The 24,357-nt window shown below is 42.5% G+C and overlaps 1 protein-coding gene across 1 annotated transcript in view; it reads right to left on the minus strand.

The window, feature by feature from the left end:
• Positions 1-6,103: 6,103 nt before the first annotated feature.
• The window catches only part of trim71 (tripartite motif containing 71, E3 ubiquitin protein ligase), a 34,857-nt gene continuing 16,603 nt past the window's right edge, over positions 6,104-24,357 (minus strand). Inside the window, exons 2-7 of the mRNA XM_035183046.2 lie at positions 23,337-23,504; positions 18,866-19,000; positions 13,363-13,605; positions 12,581-13,078; positions 12,173-12,313; positions 6,104-11,943 (exon numbers count right to left, since the gene is read on the minus strand). Of these exons, the coding sequence (XP_035038937.1) occupies positions 11,371-11,943; positions 12,173-12,313; positions 12,581-13,078; positions 13,363-13,605; positions 18,866-19,000; positions 23,337-23,504 (1,758 nt within the window). The 3' untranslated portion in view covers positions 6,104-11,370. The remainder of the gene's footprint in view (positions 11,944-12,172; positions 12,314-12,580; positions 13,079-13,362; positions 13,606-18,865; positions 19,001-23,336; positions 23,505-24,357) is intronic.

Consider the following 24,357-nt stretch of genomic DNA (forward strand, 5'->3'; position numbering starts at 1 on the left):
TGGGGTTAGGGTTAAGGTTTAGCTTAGCTTTAGAAATTACATTTCCTAGAAGAGCTAGGATTAGAGTCTTCCTCACGTCCTCTCTGGGTATTTCTCTCGAACGTACACATGACAGAACACATTTCTGGACAGGAGCAGGATGTATCTCATGTGCAGGACATGTGGTGATCCAGTCGGTCTTGTTTTGCTGGGAGGATGCATGAGACAGATGGGTCATTTTCGCCAGCGCACACAGCGCCCAGAACAGAGCAGAGGTCAGTGAGCTCTCACATGGCTCCATCTTGCATCTGTCACTTTGTATGTCATCAGTCCCCTGCCTGCTATAATGGCTTGGTCAGGTGTGTGTGTCTCTAACGAAACTCCTGCGATGCATGATGACGAAGTAGATCGGTGGTCAGCCTCAACAAGCATGAGGTTACAAGGCCACAGCGGGTCTATAATCCTATCACTGGATTGCATTCCCCCCACATTATTCACATTGAATCACATTCTGCCTGACGATGCTGCTACACTGAGGTTGCCATGACTCCCTGACAGGAAGGGAAGAAGATAAAGATGTCATGATCCAATTCGTCTGTGGAATAAATTAATCAGAGGACGTTAGGCAATGCGATGGCTATAAGTAACCACAGCTGCTTCGTCATCCAAATTCACCTGTCCTCTCCTCTTCTGGGGGGGGGTTCACCAAAAAAAACCAAAAAAAAACTCAATGCTTGTGTCGCAAAATGAAGTATGACTCAGCGTGTCACCTTGATCTGTCTCGGCAGAAAAGTGGGTATCATCTTTAGAGTTTAGTCAATCGACCTCATTGGCTGTAGGTGTACGCTGGATGACGTGGGGGGGTGTGATGTGACCGTCTCTGAGACTTGTAAACTGCTTTAAGAGTAAGTGATCTCGTCTGTATCTGATATGAAGGAAGTTTTACTGCAGTTTTAGGTGTTTCGGTATTTCTATGCTGACAAGATTGCGATTATAGGTAAAAACAAAAAAAAGAACGAAACAACAGAATACATAGAAAATGGTGATGTGGTAAAGACGGGGTACATGAACAGTATGTTGTCTTTTGGGCATGTAGCAGCTCCGGAGAATAAACAACTGCTATGTTGTAAGACATAAGGACGATTCAACACCTTGTCTTCAGCTCCCTGCAGAGCTGAATCTGTCCCTACATGTCTGTCCACAGCTCATGTTCATGGTGTGACAACAGGCATGAAAGAGGCATCAGAAAAAAATGACACAACCCACATTAAGCTGGGAGGGAAATGCAACAATAACATGACACTGAGTGAGCGCCAGATGATAGAATAAGTAAAATGACCACAAACAAACTGCCGAGGCTTGAATTATTTTGGCTCCAGTAACCAAAAAGTTGCTTTCCATGTCTTCACTTTGTGCATCTTGTTATTTTTCTGGGCGAAAACGCCTCATTATCTCATGTGCAAGCTTGTTTTCTGCTTGTCTCCATGATGAGACAGAGCGTAAACATCTTTTGGCTGCGAGTTGGAGTCAATACGCTTGAAAATTCTTTGAAGAGTGTGAAATACAAGATAAAATCAATGTCTCTCTCTCTTTCTGTTTCCCTCGCTCTGCTGCTGCAGCTGCTCCACATCTGCCTCCTCCTCTTTGCCTCTTCTCTCTGACTACCCCCCCCCCAACTCTGAATGGCCACTGGTTCTCCTCAGGACCAGGGAGGCAATGGATGTGAAGATGCCTCGAGGGGGCAGCGTTCTCGTCGGAGTCTCGTCTACGTCACTACCCTCCGTCACCTCGACGTCAAGACTACATCAGCTGCCCACTCGGAGAGGGGGTCGGTCAAACCCGCCTACGCCTCTGTATCGCAGGTTAATGTTGGAACAACCGATGAATGTCCTCGGTCCTCTCTGCCGCGCTCAGAGGAAACTCTCAGTTTAGAAAAAGTAGTAAACTCAGCTTGTATCTTGAAAGTATACCTGTAGTGGTATTTTCTCCAAGATGCAGAGAAAATAAATTATAGTGGAAAAAACAACTGTTTAAATAAATTGAGAAATTATAAAACTTTTTTAGGGTTCTTATATTCAGTTTGACTTGGGTTTACATGTATGTAAATTTGTGTATTTAACCATACACAATCATCTTTGAGAAAAAATATATTTGACGTGTTCTTAAACCTTTTAGTTTGGTCAATTCTCCATATACCAACAATACTACAGTCAGCCACCGGGGGGCGACCAAGACACTTTGGCTTTACTTTTGGGACCTGTCATGTCGTCCATCTTTGTTATAAACATTAATAGTCAATTCATTAAAAATGAATCAATAATAATGTTTTGAGAATGTAAATTTCACGAAATAGGTGTGAGTCTGTTCTCTGTTCTCAGTGGAAACAACCAAAGTAAAACCTGAAATATGTAATTACCTCTTCACGGGAGGTTATGTGTTCAGTTTTTAATTCAGATCCAGGGGCTTTCTTTCACTTTCTTTAACATTGTGAAACAGGGCATTTTCCAACATTTTCCTTAATTTCTCTGAGAGTAATTCATGGATCTTGATGAACATAATCACACATAATGTTTAGGGGAATGATAATTATGATAATTATGAGCAGATCTAATTAAAAAACGTGCGGTTTCATGTGGGGACCGTTGGGCCTCGACGAAGGTATGAGCCATTCTTGGCTACTCTTTGATGGCCGAGGGTAAATGATGCTCTCAGGTGATTCTGGCAGCGAGTTTGTGAAACAATTTGGATCTGATGTTCTCTGCGCTGCCTTCTCAGCCTGCTGCAACTAATTGGATCCTCTGAGAGCCACGCAGGGAACACACGCACTACACACGGACACACACACACACACCAACAGAGGACCTCCCAGCCATCTGCTGGGGGCTCACAGTTCCAGGTGCACCTTTGCTCCTGCTCTCCCCACTCAGGAGACGTGTGACGCCCCACCAGTCTGCTGTTGGGTTTGATCAGAGACGCTGCGTCGTGTCTTGTCGCTGTAATCTCGCAAAACCCGCAGGTCACGACTCATGTGTACGTTTTCGCCACTCAGCTTTACACTCTCATCCCGTCCTCCTCTTGATCGGATTAAGACGCATTAATGTATTGTACCACAGATCAGCCCACAGTGTTTCTCCCAGGGTGGATGGGAAATGTAGCACTGCTGACATCAAGTTGTAGAGGCAGGGAACTACACCTGAGTCAGGGCTTCATCGTGATGATTCAACTGCAGCTCACTGGATAGTAAAAGATGCTAAATACAGACAGGTAACTGCTGTAACACACATTCTGAGCACCGCAGGGAAAACAGAGGCTGATTAATATTTACTTTGATACTTGTGTTCAGTGTAGCTGTTACAGTGTTGCAGACCTGCCTTACTGGTGCACTTCACTGGAACAGGCCATCATTCCATTGAATGTGTCATACCTGTGCTCAGGAGGCCATTTATTCAATCTAACCGGTATACGTACTCAGTGATTGGTTGTGAACTGTCAGAGAGCCGTCATGTTGCAGTGGAGCGGTGGGGGGGTGGAAGCTTGGGGTCTGGCAGACTGAGGTGTCGGAGTGGATGGTGGGTGAGTGAGAACTCAGCAGCTCTGGATGTTCAGACGAGGGTTCCGAGAGACGGACCACACAGGGTCAGCTTCCTCTTCTGGGGGGGGTCAGACTCCAACTTCTTACTTCTATAATCTTACATGAGAAATATCCACACCAGAGAGACCTGTATTTTTTTTACACCTGGATGCAACCAGAAGTTAGATATCAAAGGATAATGAAGGTGAACTGCAAATTGAAAGCTGAAGCCGCAGAGTGAAGCTGTGATTCAGTCGACCTGCACACACCGACCCACGACATTAAACTCTGACAGCACGCTCTGTTTCTGACATTTTTGTAAAACACTTTCTAATGCACTGATTCTCTGGGTTTAGGGTTCATCCAAAAACGTGAAGAAAATGTTTAACCTGCTCGTCTCTGCAGCACAGACACTGTCTGTAGGCTCCAGACTTGTCAGGTGGACGGACCCATCACTCGGCGATGATATAAAGAATTTAGAATGGTGCATGACCAGCACATGAACAAAGTTAGTTTTGTTTGACGATGACATTGCTTCTCTTCTTTTTAGTCGAGACATTACAAGCCCTGTCTACCAGTAGAGTCTATGAAGGCTTGATTAGCCCTCCGGGGGCCCCAGGGCAAAGATGACCTGCTGGGCCCCTATTAACCTCTGTCCCTCACACACTGTGCTGGGGGGGGGGGGACGGACACTATAATCTCAGAATATAAGATATGTGACCACACAATTGAAACAGTGTATTTATCAAAACCTTTTGAAGACAGATAGTGTGCAGCAATATTCTGTGTGAAATCATAATGTCAAATAGCTGTTGGGAAGTTCAAGTATAGAGTTGAACTTACAGAAACACAGTGTAACCAAGCTGGAAGATTACATTTGGGATAAATTATTTGGTCATATATATGTAAAATATGTTCTGTTCTCTTATTTCTACTTCAATCTATTTCTTGCACCTCGTGACCCTTAAAATGTCCATGACAGAAAGGTGAATTGGAAAGTCTGACATGTTGCATAGGTCAGTTTGTGTCATTAGTCCTTTTCATGATGAAAGGAATTCTCAGCAGATGCTTCAGTTTTGAAGAAATCGTCGACGGAAACTTGAGAAAGAAACTTTTCTCCGGCGTTTTAATGATCATATATAAATTATGTGTGCTTTATGTGGAAGCTGCTGGTTTGGACCAATTCAAACATCACTCTAGGTGATATTGGGAAGATACAGTGGGGCCACAACGTGTTTGTTTCACGCTTGTACGGTAAATCTATGAATTCACATCAACTCTTGGATTAAACATATTATACTAGAAATCGCTGCACTTTACTTGTATTGTGCTAATGCTAGGTTCAATGTACGGTTTTCTCATGCCTGTCAGGCTTGATTACCAAGTGGGAAAAGCAGCAGAGTGAGTCCTGCATGAAGAGAAGCACTGTGCCAGCATCCAGTTTTAATATCTTGTTGCTTGTGTTAGGCTCTTTGATGCATAGATAATACATGAATGAATAACCTTGGGCAGGATGTGGGGGTCATCAATCAGGGTCCATCAGTAAACCTCAGGTTCTCTCACTCTCTCTCACACACTCTCTCTCTCTCACACACACACACACACACACACACACACACACACACACACACACACACACACACACACACACACACACACACACACACACACACACACACACACACACACACACACACACACACACACACACACACACACACACACACAGAATGTGTGTAAATTATATGTTTTATAGAAATTAAGCAATTTAGATATTCAGCCTTAATCAGATCAATAATTAACCAGACAAGGAAATTCACTTTCCTTTTCACAATTATGGCCCGTTTTAGAGGCTCTGCTCCATCAGTGTTGTAGCAGTCCCCCACCACGTGAGGGCGCAGTAGAGCCATGGGATTTAAATTACCTTGTAATGTTTATCTGCAGACCTATTGGTTCAAAGTTAAATAGTTCTGAGCTTAGATTTTCTAATAAATCAAAGATTATTTATACACTATTTCAATTGTTTTGAAAGTAGCTTGAGATAATGACAGAATTTTTTTTTCAAATGGTTTCCTTTCCCCCCCCAAATATCTAATGTTAAAACCCTGTCGTTGAACAGGAGGACACCATCTCAGGATTTTTTAAATATAAAGTTAAATTAATTTTTTCCTTGAAATTTAAGAAAATTTAAAAAACACGTTTCTCAAATAAAATTTAAGTCGTATAGGTGGATGGAAGCCAAGGGGCTTAAAAAAGTTTAAGAACTTTCAGGTTTTGAGGTTGTATATACACATCTAGCATCTCTGGATTATCCCACACCCACACAGGGAAACAAACCCCTCACATCTGGGCGTTTAACCCATAGAGTGGTGCTTTCTCTGTATTCTTCCATTTACCTCACCCACATGGCTGTTTCTTGAATCACAATAAGTTACACAATGAATTCTCACTTCCTTCTCCCAGTAGGGACTGTGTTAAGTAACTGAGGGGTAACATACACAGGGGTGCACACACAGTATTACTAAACATTCTACAAGTGAGGGCAGCAAGAAACACAAATAAATCAATTTTATTTCATATACGTGAAGTTTCAGGGCAGAAAGAAACACTCAATTTGAAGTCAAAGAAATACAACTTTATTTAAGTGTAAACAAAAAAAACTGCATAGGAAATGTTCTCTGTGGAAAAGTCCACAGAGTACAGAGAGAGCAGCAGGTGGCCAATATATTATTGTCTCCTTTGCCTTATTTAGACTGAAGACCTGACATGTGCACTTCCACTCAGCACAACGTGTGTGTGTGTTCAGGGAGGGGAGGTGGACTGGAAAATACACACACACATGGTTTTGACTGGTAGACATATGGAAAGTCACACACAATCACACAGGGACACACACACGGCGGCATGGATGAGGAAGCACCAGCAGCCCCCTTCTAAACTCAGCTGGCCACACTGGCCCGCCCTGCCTCTTGGACTGTGAGGAGGATACATTCAGTGGATCTCTGCTCAGACAACACAGATGCAGCGCACAAACACAGCGACCACTCCGCACACACCCGGCTGCTGGGAGAACAGGACACAACGGGAACAACGAGAGTGTGGACAAGCTGCTGTCGTCCCCTCGAGCCAAACGTCCCCCCAGACAGGCTGGTTTTTATTAATGAACACGATGCTGCATGTTCCTCTATAATCACATGATTCCAACATCTACTCATAATAGTATTGCTGGTGCGGAAAATTTGCAACAAATCTTAGAGCGGAGTATTGTTTTCTGAATGCGGTCTCTGTTCAGTCTTATAAGGCTTCCAGCAGCTGGTTGTAGGGAGTGAGCATCAACAAGATCCCATTTAACCCTTTTCTTCACAAAATACATTCTAAAAGGGCCAATGAGCATCAAGTGGTGTGAAGTATTTGTACTTTCTTGTAAAATGAAAAACAAAAATTGGCAACAAAAAAAAAAAGAAGATTAATCAGGGGAAACTAATTGAAAGAATTCATTTTTCAGATTGACATGTAATTTGTTTTCATAATATGTAAATGGACACAAAAGAATCAGACTAGTACTGAGCGGTCATAATAAGGGGGGGGGAATAAGTCACTACATCACTACGGGACACGTTTCAATGAGACACCTGCAGAGCAGGGCTGCTGAGAACTACCTGAGTTTAATTTTTTCCTTTCTAAATTTTCAAACCTTTTTTTTTTTTTTTCTTTTTCTCTCTCTCTCTCTTTTTCCAATACACAATCATTAAAAGGAGGGCTACGACCTTGAACACGTCACTTGGTGCACCTTTGCCTTTTTCCCCTCGCTCTTTAAGCCGTGAGAGGCAAAATATAAAATGGTGGACAAAAACCACAGGCGCCCGATCAAAAAAAGCAGGAGTGGAGTGCAGTCAACCAATCACATGCTCAGCAGCCATCGCCACACTTCCTGGACTTTTATAAAAGATGAGGAGGGGAGCTGATAGTTTGTACTGGAGAGTCCTAGTTGCTTCTCACATGACAGCGAGAGTTCCCATTACTAGATCAACGCACAAAATGGCTGCCTTCTGGATTCATCATTGTTGGAAAGGTAAATCTACACTCGGCAGGAAGCTTTCAGAGCCTCCGTACAATACAGAGCTCGAGTGTGAAAGGACTATATGTTCATTCATCCATATTCCGCATTTAGAAGGGAGTTAAAGGAAATGAAGCACTAGTGTTTGAGGGGCAGACCAGCCTTCTGCATTCATCTCAAAACTCTGCCTCTGCTTAGGAATTGAGGCGTGGCTGGCTGAACAGGTTGTGCTCTGCAGAGCCTCTAGAGAACAGGAAATACAATCTCCAAGGTCAAAGGTTAATTCCATCCAAAGCAATAGCAACACACATCTTTGGGTATATATTTTGGTAAAATCATCCCAATAGTCAGCTTCCCACCCCATCTGAGTTTTTCAACACCTATCTGAGAGACGTCAGTATAATACAAGGACTTTTTAAAGCATGCAACAAAATGAAAAACAAAATAAAGGTTTAAAATACTTTTTTTTTTTCTCTGTAAGAGTGAAGACCTAAAGATCTTAAAGATAGAATTCTGCAATCTTAATTAAAAACTGATGCAACATGAATGAACACTTCACTGAATAACACTGAAAAGCAAAAAAACTAATCTTACTGGTGAAACTAGGTGTTGGGTTCAGAGCAGCAGGGTCTCTCGACTGGAACTGGATCCCCATCAATGTGCTAATAGCTCGACTTAAATAACAATCCAGCCTGTGTAAATCCTCTGACGTGTTTGTTTACAACAGTCAGAGGTTGAGTTCAGACTTGTCTCCAAGTCCTCAACATGCATCACCAAGCATTTTACAGTCCAAGCTGAAATATTGGTTAATTGTGCTGAAATTAGAGGTTGTGGTTGTGCATTTTAAGTTCTTAACGCTTTAAAAGAGGCAGTTTCCTCTTCCCCTCACGTCTTGTACACAGTAACAAAATACAAATGTAATCTGCATGTTCTTCATCATCATCATCATGATGAGCTAAAGATAAACGGGGCCCAGCCCTCTTAAGCGCATCCAGTCAGGAGAGCGAGGATTGGTCCTCGGGTGCTCTGATTTTACATTTGTATCTATGATATAATGGTCCAGTGACATTTGTCGTGTGGTCCAAATGCCAGCCCTGTTTGGCACAGAAGTCTCCCGGATCATTTTGGCACAACGCTTCCATCTGAAATATTTGGTTTCTTGGTGATAAAAAGGCAGAGTTTTACCAGGCATTTTACAGTAGATTCGACAAACCAAAAGCTGTTCAGGGCTGCCAGGTGGAGTGATGAACATAACACAAGTTTTAATTGGGACTCGGAACAGTACCATGATCTTTGGTCCTAGAGCTATGAGACATGTACTGCACTGTAACACAAGAAGATTCAAAGAATGAGGTATATTTGTAATGCATAAATATCTGACGAGGTATGCTTAAATAAAGAGCAAAAATGAGGTATTCAGAATGAGTGTAACAAGTTGAGGTATTTGAATGTTTAAATGCACAGTAGCTATGAGTGACACATTTGAGGTATTCAGGAGTTGAGGTATACAAGAGGAGGTTCAACAAGTGTTAAGGGAAAAGGATATCTGAGATATGAGGATGTAAATCCTGATCATGTGCACACAGGCCCTCTCCTCAGAGGCGAGAGCCGGTCAGTGACTCTTTTCATGGGTCCCAGGATTCTGTGCCAGGCTAAGGAAGTGGCTAACAGAACCTTAATTGTCTTAGTGCTTCCAGCGAGACACAGAGGGTAAGGGGATTCAAAACCCCACAATGCTTTCACAACAAAGAGTTAGAATCTATTTGTTTCTATGGAAATTAGAGGGGGATATAAAGGCTAATGAAAGATGCTACTTTGAGCCCACAGGCCGTCTAAAACTAATAAAACAGGGGCATCATTTGATGGCTGATGCGATAAATGCGAGGGAAGAAAGGGGTTCTCTTTGGTGCAGTTCTCCTCAGTCCTGTACTCGAACATCTCTGCAAACGGACGACAAGGGTCTTCTTTTCAAACCCTGCCTCAAACAGCGAGGGTCTTGGTCTCTGCAGGATGTGCAAGTACTCATGCACAATAAACTTTGACCCAAGTACACTTTATCCATCTAAGCCTAACATGGACAGTTCTATGAACTCACCTCTGAGTTTTGTGAACTTTAGACTTCCCAGCAACAATGATTATTCAAGAAAATGTTTTTAAAGGGGAGGATTCATTTATTAAATAGCTAAATCTACAGTTGGCCAATGTGCAGAAATTCTAACTTTGGTTGACTACAATATTTGGTCTTTAGACCTTCATCTTTAGAGGAATCCGTCAACTAGCGCTGAATCTGGAGATGTCTTCACAGTTCCAGACATCAATAAATAGGGCAGGGCTTCACGATGGTGCCCTCCTCATTCGACTGGACTACAGGCCCCAGGAGCCAAAGAGAGGTGGCTTTCAACCACTATCTGAATCCAGAGGATTGTAATGTTAGCTGTGATTTGATGTCATTAATGTCCTCTGGACGGCCAAATTAGATATCTTCATCTGAGGCTTTTGTTACACAGCATGCCTCATCAAAACGGTGTCATTCAATAATATGATTAAATCTCTATGTTAAGATCACTAATAGATCCAGATCTTGGAAGATTTTTCTCCAAAATCCTTTGGTGGGTCCTCGCTTTCGGAGGAGACGCTGCTCTCCTTGCATACGAGTCTTTGCATCCTCGTTGTTCATGCAACTGTCTGGAGAGCACAGGTTGTCTTACTTTATCAAAACCAGAATTCATCCAGTCTTACAAGACACGGTTGGGGTGGGGCGGTGTATGGATGCTAAAACTATTTGGGTAATTTTATTACAGGGCTTATTTTGGGGATCTCAGGGATCATTTTGAAGATGCTTCCCGAAACTCAATATTCTCGTGAATCAATAAAGTAGCAAGTAAAGCTAGAGGGAGAGCCTGAAAAGTACTGATCATTCTAATCAGTCCTACAACGACCTGAGCTAATTTTGATTCTATCAAGTTTGGCATCGCTTCTCACACTCTTCGGCTATCATGACACAACAAACTCCACAGAGCCACAGAGAGACAAGGATTAATGCATAAGCGAAAAATGAACAAGCCTAAAACATGAAAAGGACACTACTGTACCCTAATTTCCCCTCCAAGCGAAGCCGTCTAATGACAATAAATCATGCAGCCTCTACAGTGGTCTGAGTATTGTCTCAGCAACAACATTCAGGAGGTTCACTTTAACTCATATTTCAAAATGCACAGCAAGAATTCCATTAATCCTGTGCAAATATCAACTGAAGAGTCTATTCTTTTTTTGTCTCTCTTAAATAACAAACTATAGAGTTAGACTTTTCTTCTTTGTAAAACTTCACGGACTAAAACCTCTGCTCAGTGACTATGAGTACATTCATAAAGAGCTAAATGAGGTAGGTGTGGAGCAGAGGGTGTAAGATTTCAAGAAAAGTGAGAAATTCCCTGAGATGGATACGTAAGGAGAGCTTACAGAAAGAATTCAGAGCAGTTGAGAGCGACGAAGGGAAATATGGCTCTTTGTCTACTGATTATCAATTTGTAGAGGTCCCCTTTGTCATACAAACCACAGATATCTGATTTATAATAATATCAATGCAAATGAAAAAAATAAAAATATCTATAGTTTTATTTCCCCTTCATTTCAACATGCTCTCAATCCTCTCTGAGCTCTCCTCCTGTTGTGACAGTTGATTCATTCCCTCGCCTCCATTTCCTTCATTGAAAAAGCTGCAAGGACAAACGGGGTGAGAGAATGCAAAAATAAACTCTTTTTTTTAGAATTTGAGAATGCGATTATTTCCAAAGTCAACAACCACAATGACTCCGTCAGGCGTTACAGCCACACCGGAGGGGCGATCCATCTGTCCAAAGCCGCTCCCCTGTGTGCCAAATTTGCATAAGAAGTTTCCATTGGGCTCAAACACTTGGACTCTGTGGTTGCGGGAGTCGGCCACGATGATGCGGTTCTCCTGGTCCACGGCGACACCCTGGGGCCGCAGGAACTGCCCGTTCCCTGTGCCCTCGGAGCCCAGAAAGCGAGCCGACTGGCAGTCAGGCCGGATGACCAGGAGCCGGTGGTTGTTGAAGTCGGTCACCACCAGGTGGTCTTCGTGGTTAAAGGCCACTCCTCTGGGAGAGTCAAAGTGTTTCCACAGGGCCCCTTCAAAGCCGTACTTGTTGAGGAAGGACCCGTCGGCGGCGAAGAGCTGCACGCGGTGGTTCCTGGTGTCGGAGACCAGGATCTTACCCTCAGAGTTGACAGCCACATCCCAGGGATAATTGAACTGCCCATTCTTGGTACCCTTTTCCCCAAACTTGAGCAGGAACTGGCCCTCAAAAGTAAACACCTGTCAGACAAAGCAAATGTCTTAGAGTCCAACATGTTTATATGTCGAGGGGAGGGAGAGTAAGCAGGAGGAGCTGTGTGTTTACACATGTATAGAACATGGGTTTAAAAATGTTCAGAGGCTAACACAATTCTAGTCTTTTGTTTTCATGCAACTTTCCTGTGGACCTGGGACATTCAGACACATACATGATTTGTGTTGATCCAAGTTTTTTTAGGGGTTTTCATACCTGTACACGGTGATTGTCCTTATCAGCCACAATGATTCGTCTCTGACTGTCACAAGCAACCCCAGCTGGACGATCAAACTGACCAGGCCGAGAACCCAGAGAGCCAAACTTATGGTGGAAGGCGCCACAAGGCTTGAATATCTGGAGAGGGAAGAACAAAATCTTTGATTTTCTTATGATGTTACATTGCAGCCCTAACTTGTGTTTTGGGGAAACTAGAATTAGCGTACTGTGGTTGTATGTGTCCGCCAACCAGTGCAGATTCCGGGAACATATCTCTACATACTTCTTTATTACAGATTCATATAAGGTCACTGTGACCTTTGACCACTGAAACGTAATCACTTCTTTTAGAGAAACCAATTCACTATCCATATTTGATTAATAAGACAACTGATCAAGCCATACCTGTACACGGTTGTTGCTGCGATCAGCCACCACCACGTAGCCCTCCTTGTCCACGCTGATGCCCCAGGGACGACAGAGCTGACCGTCTCCTTCCCCCTCACACCCGAAGGATGCGACTTGTGAACCCAGAGACCCATAGCTGCGCCCCGACTTCACGATCACCTTAAAGGGGCTGCCCTGGATGTGCTGGTTACACACCAGCACTGAAACGAGGAGCTCCCCTTCACACTTGGGCACGTAGCTGACGGTGTATGAGCCATTCTGGTGGTCTGTTACCTCTGCTGCAGACAGGTTACCATCGCCAACTGACATGACTATTGAAGACACCGTGTCCCCGCCGGAGAGACGTGGCTCGCCATCATGGTCATATCCAATCACAGTAAAGGAGGCAGGCTTGCCACGAAGCGCACTCTTCAGACCCTCACCGTGGGCTTTGGTGACCGGGGCAAAGGCTCCACTACTGATCAGTCCCATGGACTGGGTGGCTATGTACAGAGCCTGTGGGAACCATGATGGAATAAGTTCAGTTGTTTTCTTTTTCTTAAATAGTATACTGATAAACTCAAAGCAGATGAATGCCTTGTCTACATTACAGAAGAATACACAGAAACAACATGAGGCTCAAATGTAGAGGGAAAGTGAGTTTTACAAAATATCCACATTAGTGTGGACAGGGTGTTAAATTATCATTTGTCATAAAAATTATATTAAAACAGGAAATGTAAATATAATATGTAGTGAAACCCATCTAAAGGCCACACTGATTCAGCTTGAGTGCTTACCTGGTCTGGAGGAGTAAACATGAAGCGGTCGTCCTCTTGCGGCTGAAGCAGGCCCCTGAGGGCCTTGAGCTCATGGATCTGGGTGAGCATTCGCTCCCTAGCCAGCAGCACGTCGAGGTGGTGGCCCTCATCCAGCACCTGGCTGACCGCGGCTATGGTGCTGTCCAACTTGGTCAGACTCTGGTGCAGCTTCTCCACTTGCAGGTACAGAGACTTGGCCTTCACCTGACGGATCTTCTCTACCTGCAGGGAGACCGGGCACATCACGAAGATGGTTTAGTTTACCAAATAGCAGGAAAACGCACATGACAAAGGTGCTTTATTGATCTGCGATGGTTAAGTATGATGTTTTTCACCCAAATCACCGACACAACTTTAATGTATCTATTCTCGGGCTGCAATTAATGATAATTTGAATCATCTATTAATCTATCGATTACTTTCTTGATTAATCGATTAGTTGTTTGGTTCACAATGGTAAAAAATGCTGATCTGTGTTTACCAAACTCCAAGATGACCTCCTAAAATGTCTTGTTTTGTCCAAAAACCAAAGAAACAGGAAATATTCACATTTGAAAAGCTGGAAATTTGGAAATTTTCAGATTTATACTGTCAAAAACCTGGCTGACCTCATTTGAAACCACTTCTTTGATTATATTCATTTTATTTACTTAAAATTGAATTTGGAGTTACACAGACATGAAGTCTCCTGGACCCTGTCACTGCATATTCGTCACAGCAAGTCTGTCCACAGGATGGCAGCAATGTGCTGACCACACCAAGTCTGCTGGATATTCAGGAGGATGATGAAGAAGAAAAGTGCCTGACATGCATGTAGTTGATGCACAGTAACTTAACCAATCCAGTAACAGGTAGGTTTGGTTGAGGATAAGTGGGATAGAAGAATAGGTAACTGACACAGCACACATGGGAAATTGTATCTTATATATCTCTTAGTTAAATTAATTGCAACTGTCAGTTTTTGACAAGATGTATGCATTGCTGTTTGTCAACTCTGCATCACACATAACATGTAATCTTGAATTTCTATAAGTGCCCAAAAGAACCTGAGATTGAGTAAAAAAATGATACTAGCAGGAATTATTCGCTTCATTATAATAAAAGAACAGAGGGCCAACCGTCACTTAACCATGACACATTTGTGTTATGGTGAGAAGGCAGATAAAGTTACAGTAGAGTCAGTGAGAATAAAGCATTAAAGAGGGTGGCAGAACCTGAGGAGCAGAGATTGTGCTCTTACTTAGTCTCACCTAACAGAAAGAGTTGGACACAATAGGCTGACTGGCTTTATGGTTCTAACTTTGAAAGAGACAAAGAGCCTCAAAGAGAGGGGTCTATTGTTAATCCCTGGGATGAGTGGAAGTGCAATTTGCATCTGTGAGACTAGAGTTACACTTTATAGTCACTGAAGACAAAGACTCGAGTTAGGCTTTTGATGGACACGACTAGTTTTAGCTCCTCTGTTGAAACACCCATTGGTAGAGTTGGTATGTATTTCAGCGCAACACCCAGACAGAGAGAGAGAGAGGGAGGAACAACTGGGGGAAATGTCTGGACAATGGGGTCCGAACTTTCTTGGGAGTTTGCCTTTCACATATGAAGAATGCAGCAGGAGATTCTTCAGTCTCCAGCACAAAAACCTCTGGATGTTCAAGTGAGGGTTAGCCTCTAGGTAGAGCATGCAGGAGGCAGGACATGCCGTATAAATTCCGCTGTGGAGATCCCAAGTTTTGCACACATACACCCCCTTCCGCAAGATTTCCGCAGATTATACAGAGTTCTGTGTGTTCCTGAAAGCAGCCCTACCTAGACTCCCGCTCACTGTTTTCAAGTGTCATGTTTTACCAGTGAGTCACATTTGGTGCCTTTACCACCGTCTCAGAGTCATGAATCTCCCTCTAGCTGGTTGACTCAGGGCTGAGTCACTGCGGAGAACCTTCCTGGATTCAGTTTCTGTCTTCCCGTCAGTGCAGGTGACCAACGCAGAGGCTAGCAGTGCAGGAAACACTAGTGGCCTAATTTGAATTTGATGACTTGTATGATTCAGGACTTGTCAGCTCAACCTGCATGCTTCCCACACTCGAGGCAAGGTAAACAGGGGAGCAAAGCAGCTCACAGGAGGTAGTGTGTAAGCAAGGTGATGAAAAGTGTGTTGATAAAGTGTGCCACAGTGCCAAAACAACCAAACTCATTTATACTGGAAAAATTACCTCAGATAGTTAACTTTCCACATATTGTCAGTTTTATTATTAAATTGAGGTTATGGGGTTTAATAAATTATTTTCATTACCCATTAAGCTGTTTTATCCCCTAAAACAGTGCTGAATGCAGATCACAATTTTGAGTCAAACTCTTTTATAGTCTAACTCTTTGATAAATACCTTAAAAATAACTAATCAATTGACGACAATTAAGTTTGTTATTGTGTCAATGTTTTAATAACTGAAATACATACTTCCACTGCACAAAATAACACAAGCAGTAGTAAGCCAACAGCTAAATTCTATAAACAGATTCTGCATGTGAATATACAGAATCTGTAGCCGAGGGATACGATTTTGGAGCCTTCTGGTTTCTGTTACGGTTCAAAGGTGAACAGTCCATGTGGAGGCATTGACTGAAATACATCTGCTTTTTATTTTATCTGCAATCAGATAGCTGTTAATAGAGATTAGGCAAAACGCAAAAAATATTGCTCGACCTGTGTGATAAAAGAATATTGAGTCTGTAAAATGTGTAGACCGAACAGAAGGGTTTTCAGAGTCGCTGGAAGCCGCAGAATATTGGCCATTGCACTCAAAAGCTAAAATATCATCAGGCGATAGCCAATGGGCTCTGAGATTGACCAACAGCTAGACAGACTTGTAACAGCTCTATAAATACTGTATGATAATCACACACCATAGAAAAGCACCTCTCCATTTCACATGCAGCTTTCATCAGCAACAACTGGTGTTTCTGAAATTCTCAAAATCGTTCATCAAGTGTCGTAAGAATAACCACAGATAGTAATCAGAAAAAAAAAACGAAACCAAAAATGAACAGAACTCACATCCACTGCGTCAATTGACTTACATACCAGAGCAAAGCATCTTAATTCATTAAATGTGTAATGCTTCTTTGAGTCAGTGGGTCATGTTGCAGGAAAGAAAAAAAAAAAGTGTGTGTGTGTGTGTGTGTGTGTGTGTGTGTGTGTGTGTGTGTGTGTGTGTGTGTGTGTGTGTGTGTGTGTGTGTGTGTGTGTGTGTGTGTGTGTGTGTGTGTGTGTGTGTGTGTGTGTGTGTGTGTGTGTGTGTGTGTGTGTGTGTGTGTGTGTGTGTGTGTGTGTGTGTGTGTGTGTGTGTGTGTGTGTGTGTGTGTGTGTGTGTGTGTGTGTGTGTGTGTGTGTGTGTGTGTGTGTGTGTGTGTGTGTGTGTATCAGGGTCAGGGATAAAAGAGTCCTGTAGTGGTGTAAAAAGGATTAAAGAGGGAACATGGGTAAGTGAAAACCTTCTATGTGACACTTTGACCTGCACATATGCACACACACCGAGCAGTAGTAAGATCTGAGACGCAGGTCACCTTTTACAACGTCACCAAACCTGCTCTGAGGGGAAGCGGGGAAATAAGAGCATGGTGTGCTGGTGGGTGTTCGTTTAAATTTAAGTTTATGATCCGCCCGGACCAAGGCAACAAATTTGCACATGTACATAAATGGACGACATAGGCCCAATCCCATTTCACCCCTTCGCCCTACCCCTTGTTTTCGAGGGTTATCTTGCCCCTTGAAACAGATTCAGAAGTTTAGTGGTTGAAATCGGTCTTGGGTCAGCACTTCAAGAAGCCTTTACATCATCAGTAGTCGTCACAGCAACCCAACATGTCATCAGTAGTCGTCGATGTAATTAGAGACGACAAAAAGTTTTGCCAGGGAAGTCATTGTAATAACATTGTTGAGATCTTAAATAAACAATGCTGTTTCTTGCAGTTACTAAAGTGACAAACCTGTAATATCCAGATAACATCTATGCTAATGCAGGTGAACCAAATTACCAGGTAAATGCTCAAAACATGGTTTTCTGCTTTCCCTCCGTACTATGACAAAAACATACAGCACAATGACATTTGCCTTCATCCCATGGAAATTGAAAAGCTTGGATGCTCGGCATCATTTCACGTATACATCAAAAGCACACAGCTTCAGGCTGCTAGCAGTGGTCTGTATGCATCCCTGCCAGGATGCATTGTTATAAGAGGAGTAGTTAAGTTCAGTAACCTCACTGCTATACGATATTAAACTAAAATATTACAATCATTATCGTAATTTTTAAATACATATCCTGAACACTTGCCCCTCCATCCCAGCAAGAATCGGGACACCCTACCCCTACACTGGAATGCGCAAAACGGAGAGGTAGGGCTAAGGGGTAGGGAGAATGGGTGAAATGGGATTGGGCCTTAATATCTGGTTTCAGCTACTTATCATATGAGGGGGATCTTGTACTTGTATGCCTGTGTTTCTGTTACAGATCTGACTGGTACAATGTTATTCGTGTAGTACGGTGTCCTTTTTATGACATTTTATGTCGTTATACATTTATTACCTGAGGGTGAGGGATTTGGAGGCACGTGAAGGGCCTCAGGGATGAAGGCTCTTTCTTTCACACAGAAACCCCTCTCAGGGTAACTTTATACCTGAGAGGCCCTTTCAGAGGGTTTCTGAAGTGCAAGCTGCAGAATAAACTAAGTTTATGAGCTAGATCCAGGGTTTTGTTTAAATAAGTATAATTAACCAATCTGAACAAGTACACTACAAGGCACTTTTCCATTGGTAAAGACCACCAATAAAGCCCCCTGGCTTCTGTCGGCAATGGGAATAGATACAATCAACATTCACTCTCGGGTCACTCTCTGCCGTTTAAACACAGGCTTTTATCGGCTCCAGCATGGTAACATCACACCCAGGTGAACACACCAATTACTGCTTCCTTTATTTTGGCAGTCTAGACACTGAAGATGCACTTTTTCTGCCTGTCGCTATGATGCTCATGGATGTAGTTATAAAAAACATGCGTATACCTGCTAAAATTTGGTGTGAAAGTAGTATAAGCTTACCATATCACATGTCTACAGTACATTCACATTACAGAGTTATAGTTTCTGGTGCAGGTTGCTCAAATGTGAACTTAGGTATGGATGCAAATAGCTAGGTGTGGGTAAAGAGGAATACAATTTTTAGTATCACAAAAATATAAATACAAAATAAAAAAGGTAGAGTTTTTCTTATTCAGAAAATATTAATTTACTCCATTAATGTGTCTTTCACGGGCAGTAATACTTTCAACAAAGACCGAATGAGAGTGCTACAACAACAGTACTCTTTTCAACAGGACAGTTCATGAGCACCTGAGTGACAAGTAGAAAAAAAACACTTTAACTGTTCATTATGGCCAATTGGGCCACAGGGACCAGACCAGAACAAGACAGAAACTGTAAAACTCACCTTCCACAGTAGTTCACACTCCCTCTCCTCCAGCGCTTTCTTGTGTCTCAGGACGAGTGCCTTCACCTCAGTCTGCACCACCTTTGCCTTTATCTCCACTTGCTCTGCCATGGCCTGGACCTTCTCCATGCTTAGCTGGAAAAACAAAAACACAATGATGTGACCTTAATGATGAGGTAAAAAATCAGATGAGGCAAGACAGAGAAACGGCTGGGGGGGGGGTTCCCAGTGGAAAAAATACCCCCCCCAAAAAAACAGTAACATGTGGTGATGAACCAAGACACATGAACTCTCACTCTGCAGTGGGACAGAGGGCAACATAGGAATATCTAAATGCTCAAACAAAGCACTGCCTGGTCTGTTTTATGGCTCAGGTGGGATAACACATGACCTCGAGAAACAGGATGCAGAGCATCAGGAAACATTAAAAGAAAGGACACTATATTTGTCATCTTCCTGGCAAGTGAATGCAACAACATTTGCTTGGGTTTTGTCATCTATTCAATTCTCACATTTGGCGGCTCCTAAGACAAGGGAAAAGGAAACGTGGGCCAGGAATAGGAAGTCAATTCACAGTGCACAAAATGGTACAGCTTCCTACTGAATTGAGTCATCACTCTCGTATTTACAATTTAAATATTTTTAAGCATAAAGAGCAGGGCACATAGCACATATCCAACCTTAGTAACCTCCACTAAGAAGGTCAAGTTTTTATCTGCGTTTATTTGTCTGTTATTAGCAGGATTACACAAAAACTCCTGGATTGATTACCATGAAATTTGATGGAGGGATGTGGAATGAGTTAGAGAGGAACCCATTAAAGTTTGGTTCAGATCTGGATCAGGGGGTGGATCCAGGTTTTTTTTCCCCACTTTCTTTAACATTGTGACTTAGGGTGTTTTTTGACATTTTCATTCATTTGAATGAATAAAAATCTGGTTTGTTTAGGGGATTGATATTAAGGATTTTGTGCAAATAAAATCTGGATCTAATAAATATAAATGTGGTTTCATAAGGAGACCATTGGGCCGTGGCGGAGGTATGCAAGTGCTATTCTACTATAATTTTAGTTTCAAATGTCACTAGAATTATGCATTGAAAAGTGTCAAGAGTTAATTTTAATAACGTAGATTCCTAGTCTTTATTATAACTAAATATTTACTACTTAAATCAAACTACTTAAACTTTCAATGAATTGAAACCAATACTGAGGTGACGTATTATCAACAATATCCAGTAATTTTTGGTCTTGTAGTTAAAGTTGAGACTATGTGCTGAACAGGGGTCTCTTTTTTTATCCAATGACAGGATGGTATTGGATAATTAAACTTGGTTTACAATGAAAAGAGGACACCTTTGTAATTATAGGAACTGAAAAGCAACTGTATGATTTGAACCTAAACATTATACTTTAGACAGCTTTACTTTTAACAACCAACAATTTAAGCTAAATGCACATTTTTCTCTTTGTCTCCCCTTCCCTCCTCCCCCAGTGTTTTATCTGGCTTTTCCTCTGGCGTTTTCTGGGAGGTCACAGGGTGAACTGGACCTCACAGGGACATAGGGGAGGTAGGATAAGGCTTCCTTTGTGATATCGGCCGCAGGGGTCAAAGGTCGGCTAAACCTCTACAGGTCATGATCTGCAACTGATGTCTTAAGACACATACTGCCCACCCCCACAGCAGCCTGGCAAGAACAAAGCCTGGCAGCAGGGTTCTTTTTTCTTACACCAGGCCTTTTCAGGCTGGCAGCTAAAGGGTCAACTAAATCAAGCCCCCAGAGAGGGAATAGCAGGGAGGGAATCCTTGAGGAAGCAGGGGGAAAACTTTTCAAAATTGGGAGAAGTAGATTGTGTGAAATGTAAAAGCCACGACCTTTCTCCAGTTGTTTTTGTTTATTTTTATAAAAAAAAAATTTGGTTCAAAATTTGTTTTTTTATTGATTTCTTTCTTCCTCCCTGTATCTTTGTCTTAAATTTTTTTAGAACTTCCCATCCCTTGCTCCAGCTCAAACTTTGATTTTCACACTTTGCTTTCTGTCCTCTTCTGTCTGCTTTTTGGGCCTGTGATCTCCCTCTCCCCCTTAGTGTCGCCATCTTCTCTGCTTCCGTCTTTCCCTCAACATTTCCAGGAGAGTACAGCTTGGAACACAAAGAGGGTCAAACTGACCAATCGGGCTGCAGAGAAAAGACCTCCAGCCAACCAGCAGGTCAGTCCAGGGTCAGAGGTCAGGGAAGATAATGGGTGTGGAGTGGGCAAAAATGTCCGACCTCAGGGGACAGGGTTGTGTGTGTCTGTTTGTGTGAGAGTGTTTACATATTATCTGGCGTCAGCACTTAACTACGGTGGTGACCTGGGACAAAAATGGACAAACATTCACCTAACACCACAAGGTCTTGCCAGATGGTAGGCAGTGTTTCCTTTGACTCTGCTGCATGTATCCTAGTGCTTTTCATTCATATGTTGACGTCTGGCATTTGAACTACAGCCAGAAGAAAACTTGTTTAGAAAGAAATATCCTCCTTATTCTGTAAAGTTTTTTAATAGGTTGTTAGTCTGTTTGTATTGGAGGCAATAGGTTTTTCTACATTTTGTATTATTTTTGTTCACCAAGACACTACAAATGCTAATTACTAATATATATATATATATATATATATATCATATATCATATTGGTCAGGCTCTAGTTTAATCCCTAATGTCTGATGTATTTTTGAATTTGAAGCCATGACATAATTATCCATCCATTAAGGAACAAAGTTTGGGTCACTCATTGAGAAGTCAGAGAAAGGTGAGGCTGGACATCTGCTGAGGAGATAGTACATGTCATCATGTCACATGACAACAACTAGTGTTTCATGTTTCAGTCAAGTCTTAACCAAGGTCATGACACTGCCTTACCTTCCAGGCAAAGCAGGCAAACCTGGTGTGAATGATTTACCCCTGTCCCTCTGCACATGCATCTCTTTTAAACCCCTTGTTTTAAACATAAGGCTACAGCCAAAGAGTATTTAAATGTTGTTATTGTTTGGTTCTTAAAGTGAAAGTTTCAGTCCTTACTATATTGTAGGATTAACAATGTTTTATTTGTCCATTGCCTCACCGGAGTAACAGGCTAACAGTTGTAGCTTCTTACAAAGTCAGCAAAGTGCAGTACAATTTTGCTTTAAAAAAAAGCTATAGCTTTGATTGATAGGACAATACCCCTCAATGTAGTACAAGTCACAGCTTATTTCCCCTATAATTCTAAATATCCTCACCTCATTATTAACTTATTATTTCTGTTTGTACTGTAGTTCAATTTTTAAAATGTAAAAAAGACAGTGACAAGGCAGGGAAAATCAGAAACTCCTGACATTCATGAAGCCACTGTAATGATTATCACAAAATGATTGCAATTAACTTTAACTGTCAAATGACAACTTCTTATTATCAATTGTTTCAGAACTATTTGAATGCGTTTCCCTGATGTCAGTGCCGGTGAATGCATCTCACTTGGTGCTTAATGAGCTAACAGGCACAACAAGCTTGTAATTAAAGTGTTTGTGAACCCTCTCATCTGCTCTTCTCTGCTGCATTTGTCACTATATGAGCCTGGATCTTAGGGGGGGGAGAAGAAAGCTGCTACCACCCCATCTATAATTACGTAAATGAAGAGAGGAGGTGGTGTGTGTGTGTGTGTGTGTGTGTGTGTGTGTGTGTGTGTGTGTGTGTGTGTGTGTGTGTGTGTGTGTGTGTGGGGGTGAGAGTAAGAGGCAGAGGGGTGTCGTGAGGGAGTGAGTGAATTGGTGAGGGAGTGAAGAGGGGGAGGGCAAAGTGTTCCACATCTTAAAAAAAGAGGAGGGGAATTTTCCTTTCTCTAAAATCCTTTAAATGCCTCATCTAACCTCCCCCATCCTCCTCTACACTCCTCCTCCCCTTTGACCTTCAGCCCTGCCCCCGCCAGACCTCACCCCATGTGACCCACCCCCTTTAAGGGCCAGATGGACACCTCTGACCCCAGGCTTCCCAGCAGCTCAGGACTGGTCAGTCTCAAACATAGTCAAGCTGATCATCTCTAATAGCAGATCGAGGGAGGATGGAGAGACACAGCTGCTCTCTCCAGCATCTTGTCGCCGTTTGCAGGAGACAGATGAGTGGGGATCTGTGTGGTTTGATCTTTATATTAGACCTCAGAGAATTGTGCAGGAGAGAACTTGGCTGTGTTGAGCTACAACTTAAATCAGTTTGACCTATTTGAGTCCAACAGAATGACTCAAGACAATGATTAAGAACATTTGGTCTTGTTTCCTTGTATTGGTCGATTTTCCACATTTTGCTACTAATGCTAATGAACCTACATCCTGATTTATTTTATGGTCTTGGTCCCGGACTTTAAGGTTAAAACAAACAAAAAATCTAAGTGAATAAATGATAATTTTCCAAATGTTACCACTGTGAATGAGTCTCTGTGTCTGTGTCCCTGCCTCACCTGCACAGCCTGTCGTCCTTGTTCTGCATCTGCCAGCAGCTGGATGGTGATGGCTCTGCAGTCCTGCACGGCGTCTTGCAGGTAAACAAAGGTGTGGCCCATGTGACGGCCCACACTGCACTCCCTGCAGATAGGCACCGAGCAGGTTTCGCAGAAGAACAGGAACACCTGGAGAAAACGGAGAGATGGAGATAGCAATTAAATTTTGTTTTCACACTGTACAAGCTGAAGCTGCTCCTGCTGTCATGACCAAACAGGGGGGGAAAAGGGTGCAGAACACAACTCCCATTGGACTTCATATGCTCTAGAAATTAACAAACTTAATCAATTGAGATGTGTGATGCATATACAACTCACTGCTCATAGGTTTTTAGACATGAAAACAACTACTGAGCATATGTGTATAGGAGATTCGGCGATGGGCACATTCACAACAACAAAAATGTTGTGTTCGGGCGAGGGGTGGCGCAGCATGCAGGAGGATGGACGTAATGTATACGTTTCACTACAGAGATCACATGTACTTGTTTGTGGCAAATTGACACTATGGTCGGCCCGTATCACCAAAAGCTACCGAATATTTCTAAGTTGACATCTTAATTGAGGTTTTCTTCATTTATGGCTCCTCTTTTGTATTTTGAGAAATTTGTATTATTTTCGTTTGTTCTTTCTGTTTTGCGTTCATCCCGTGTTATATACATCATCAACATGCAGTGAATCCTCCAGATAACCTCCTGCTGTATTCATCATCCCACGTCTTCATGTGAGACGATGCACGTGCTGAAGGAAAGCTTGTGTTTTACTGCTGCGAATCACAGCAGGTTGATAAATAAAACTGGCATGGTAAATACATTAATCACAAAGTTACATGTCCCTCTCTCTCTCACACACATGCACACAGCTAATTAATGAGAAAAGACAATGAATGGTACACAAGTCATCCATATGCATGCGTTACCAGGGAGGATCATAAAAGGCATCAACACCCCAGAGAGCTCCTCTCTTCCAAACCACAGGACCA

The sequence above is a fragment of the Hippoglossus stenolepis genome, chromosome 17, assembly GCF_022539355.2.
Source record: "Hippoglossus stenolepis isolate QCI-W04-F060 chromosome 17, HSTE1.2, whole genome shotgun sequence".
Classification (NCBI taxonomy): Eukaryota; Metazoa; Chordata; class Actinopteri; order Pleuronectiformes; family Pleuronectidae; genus Hippoglossus; species Hippoglossus stenolepis.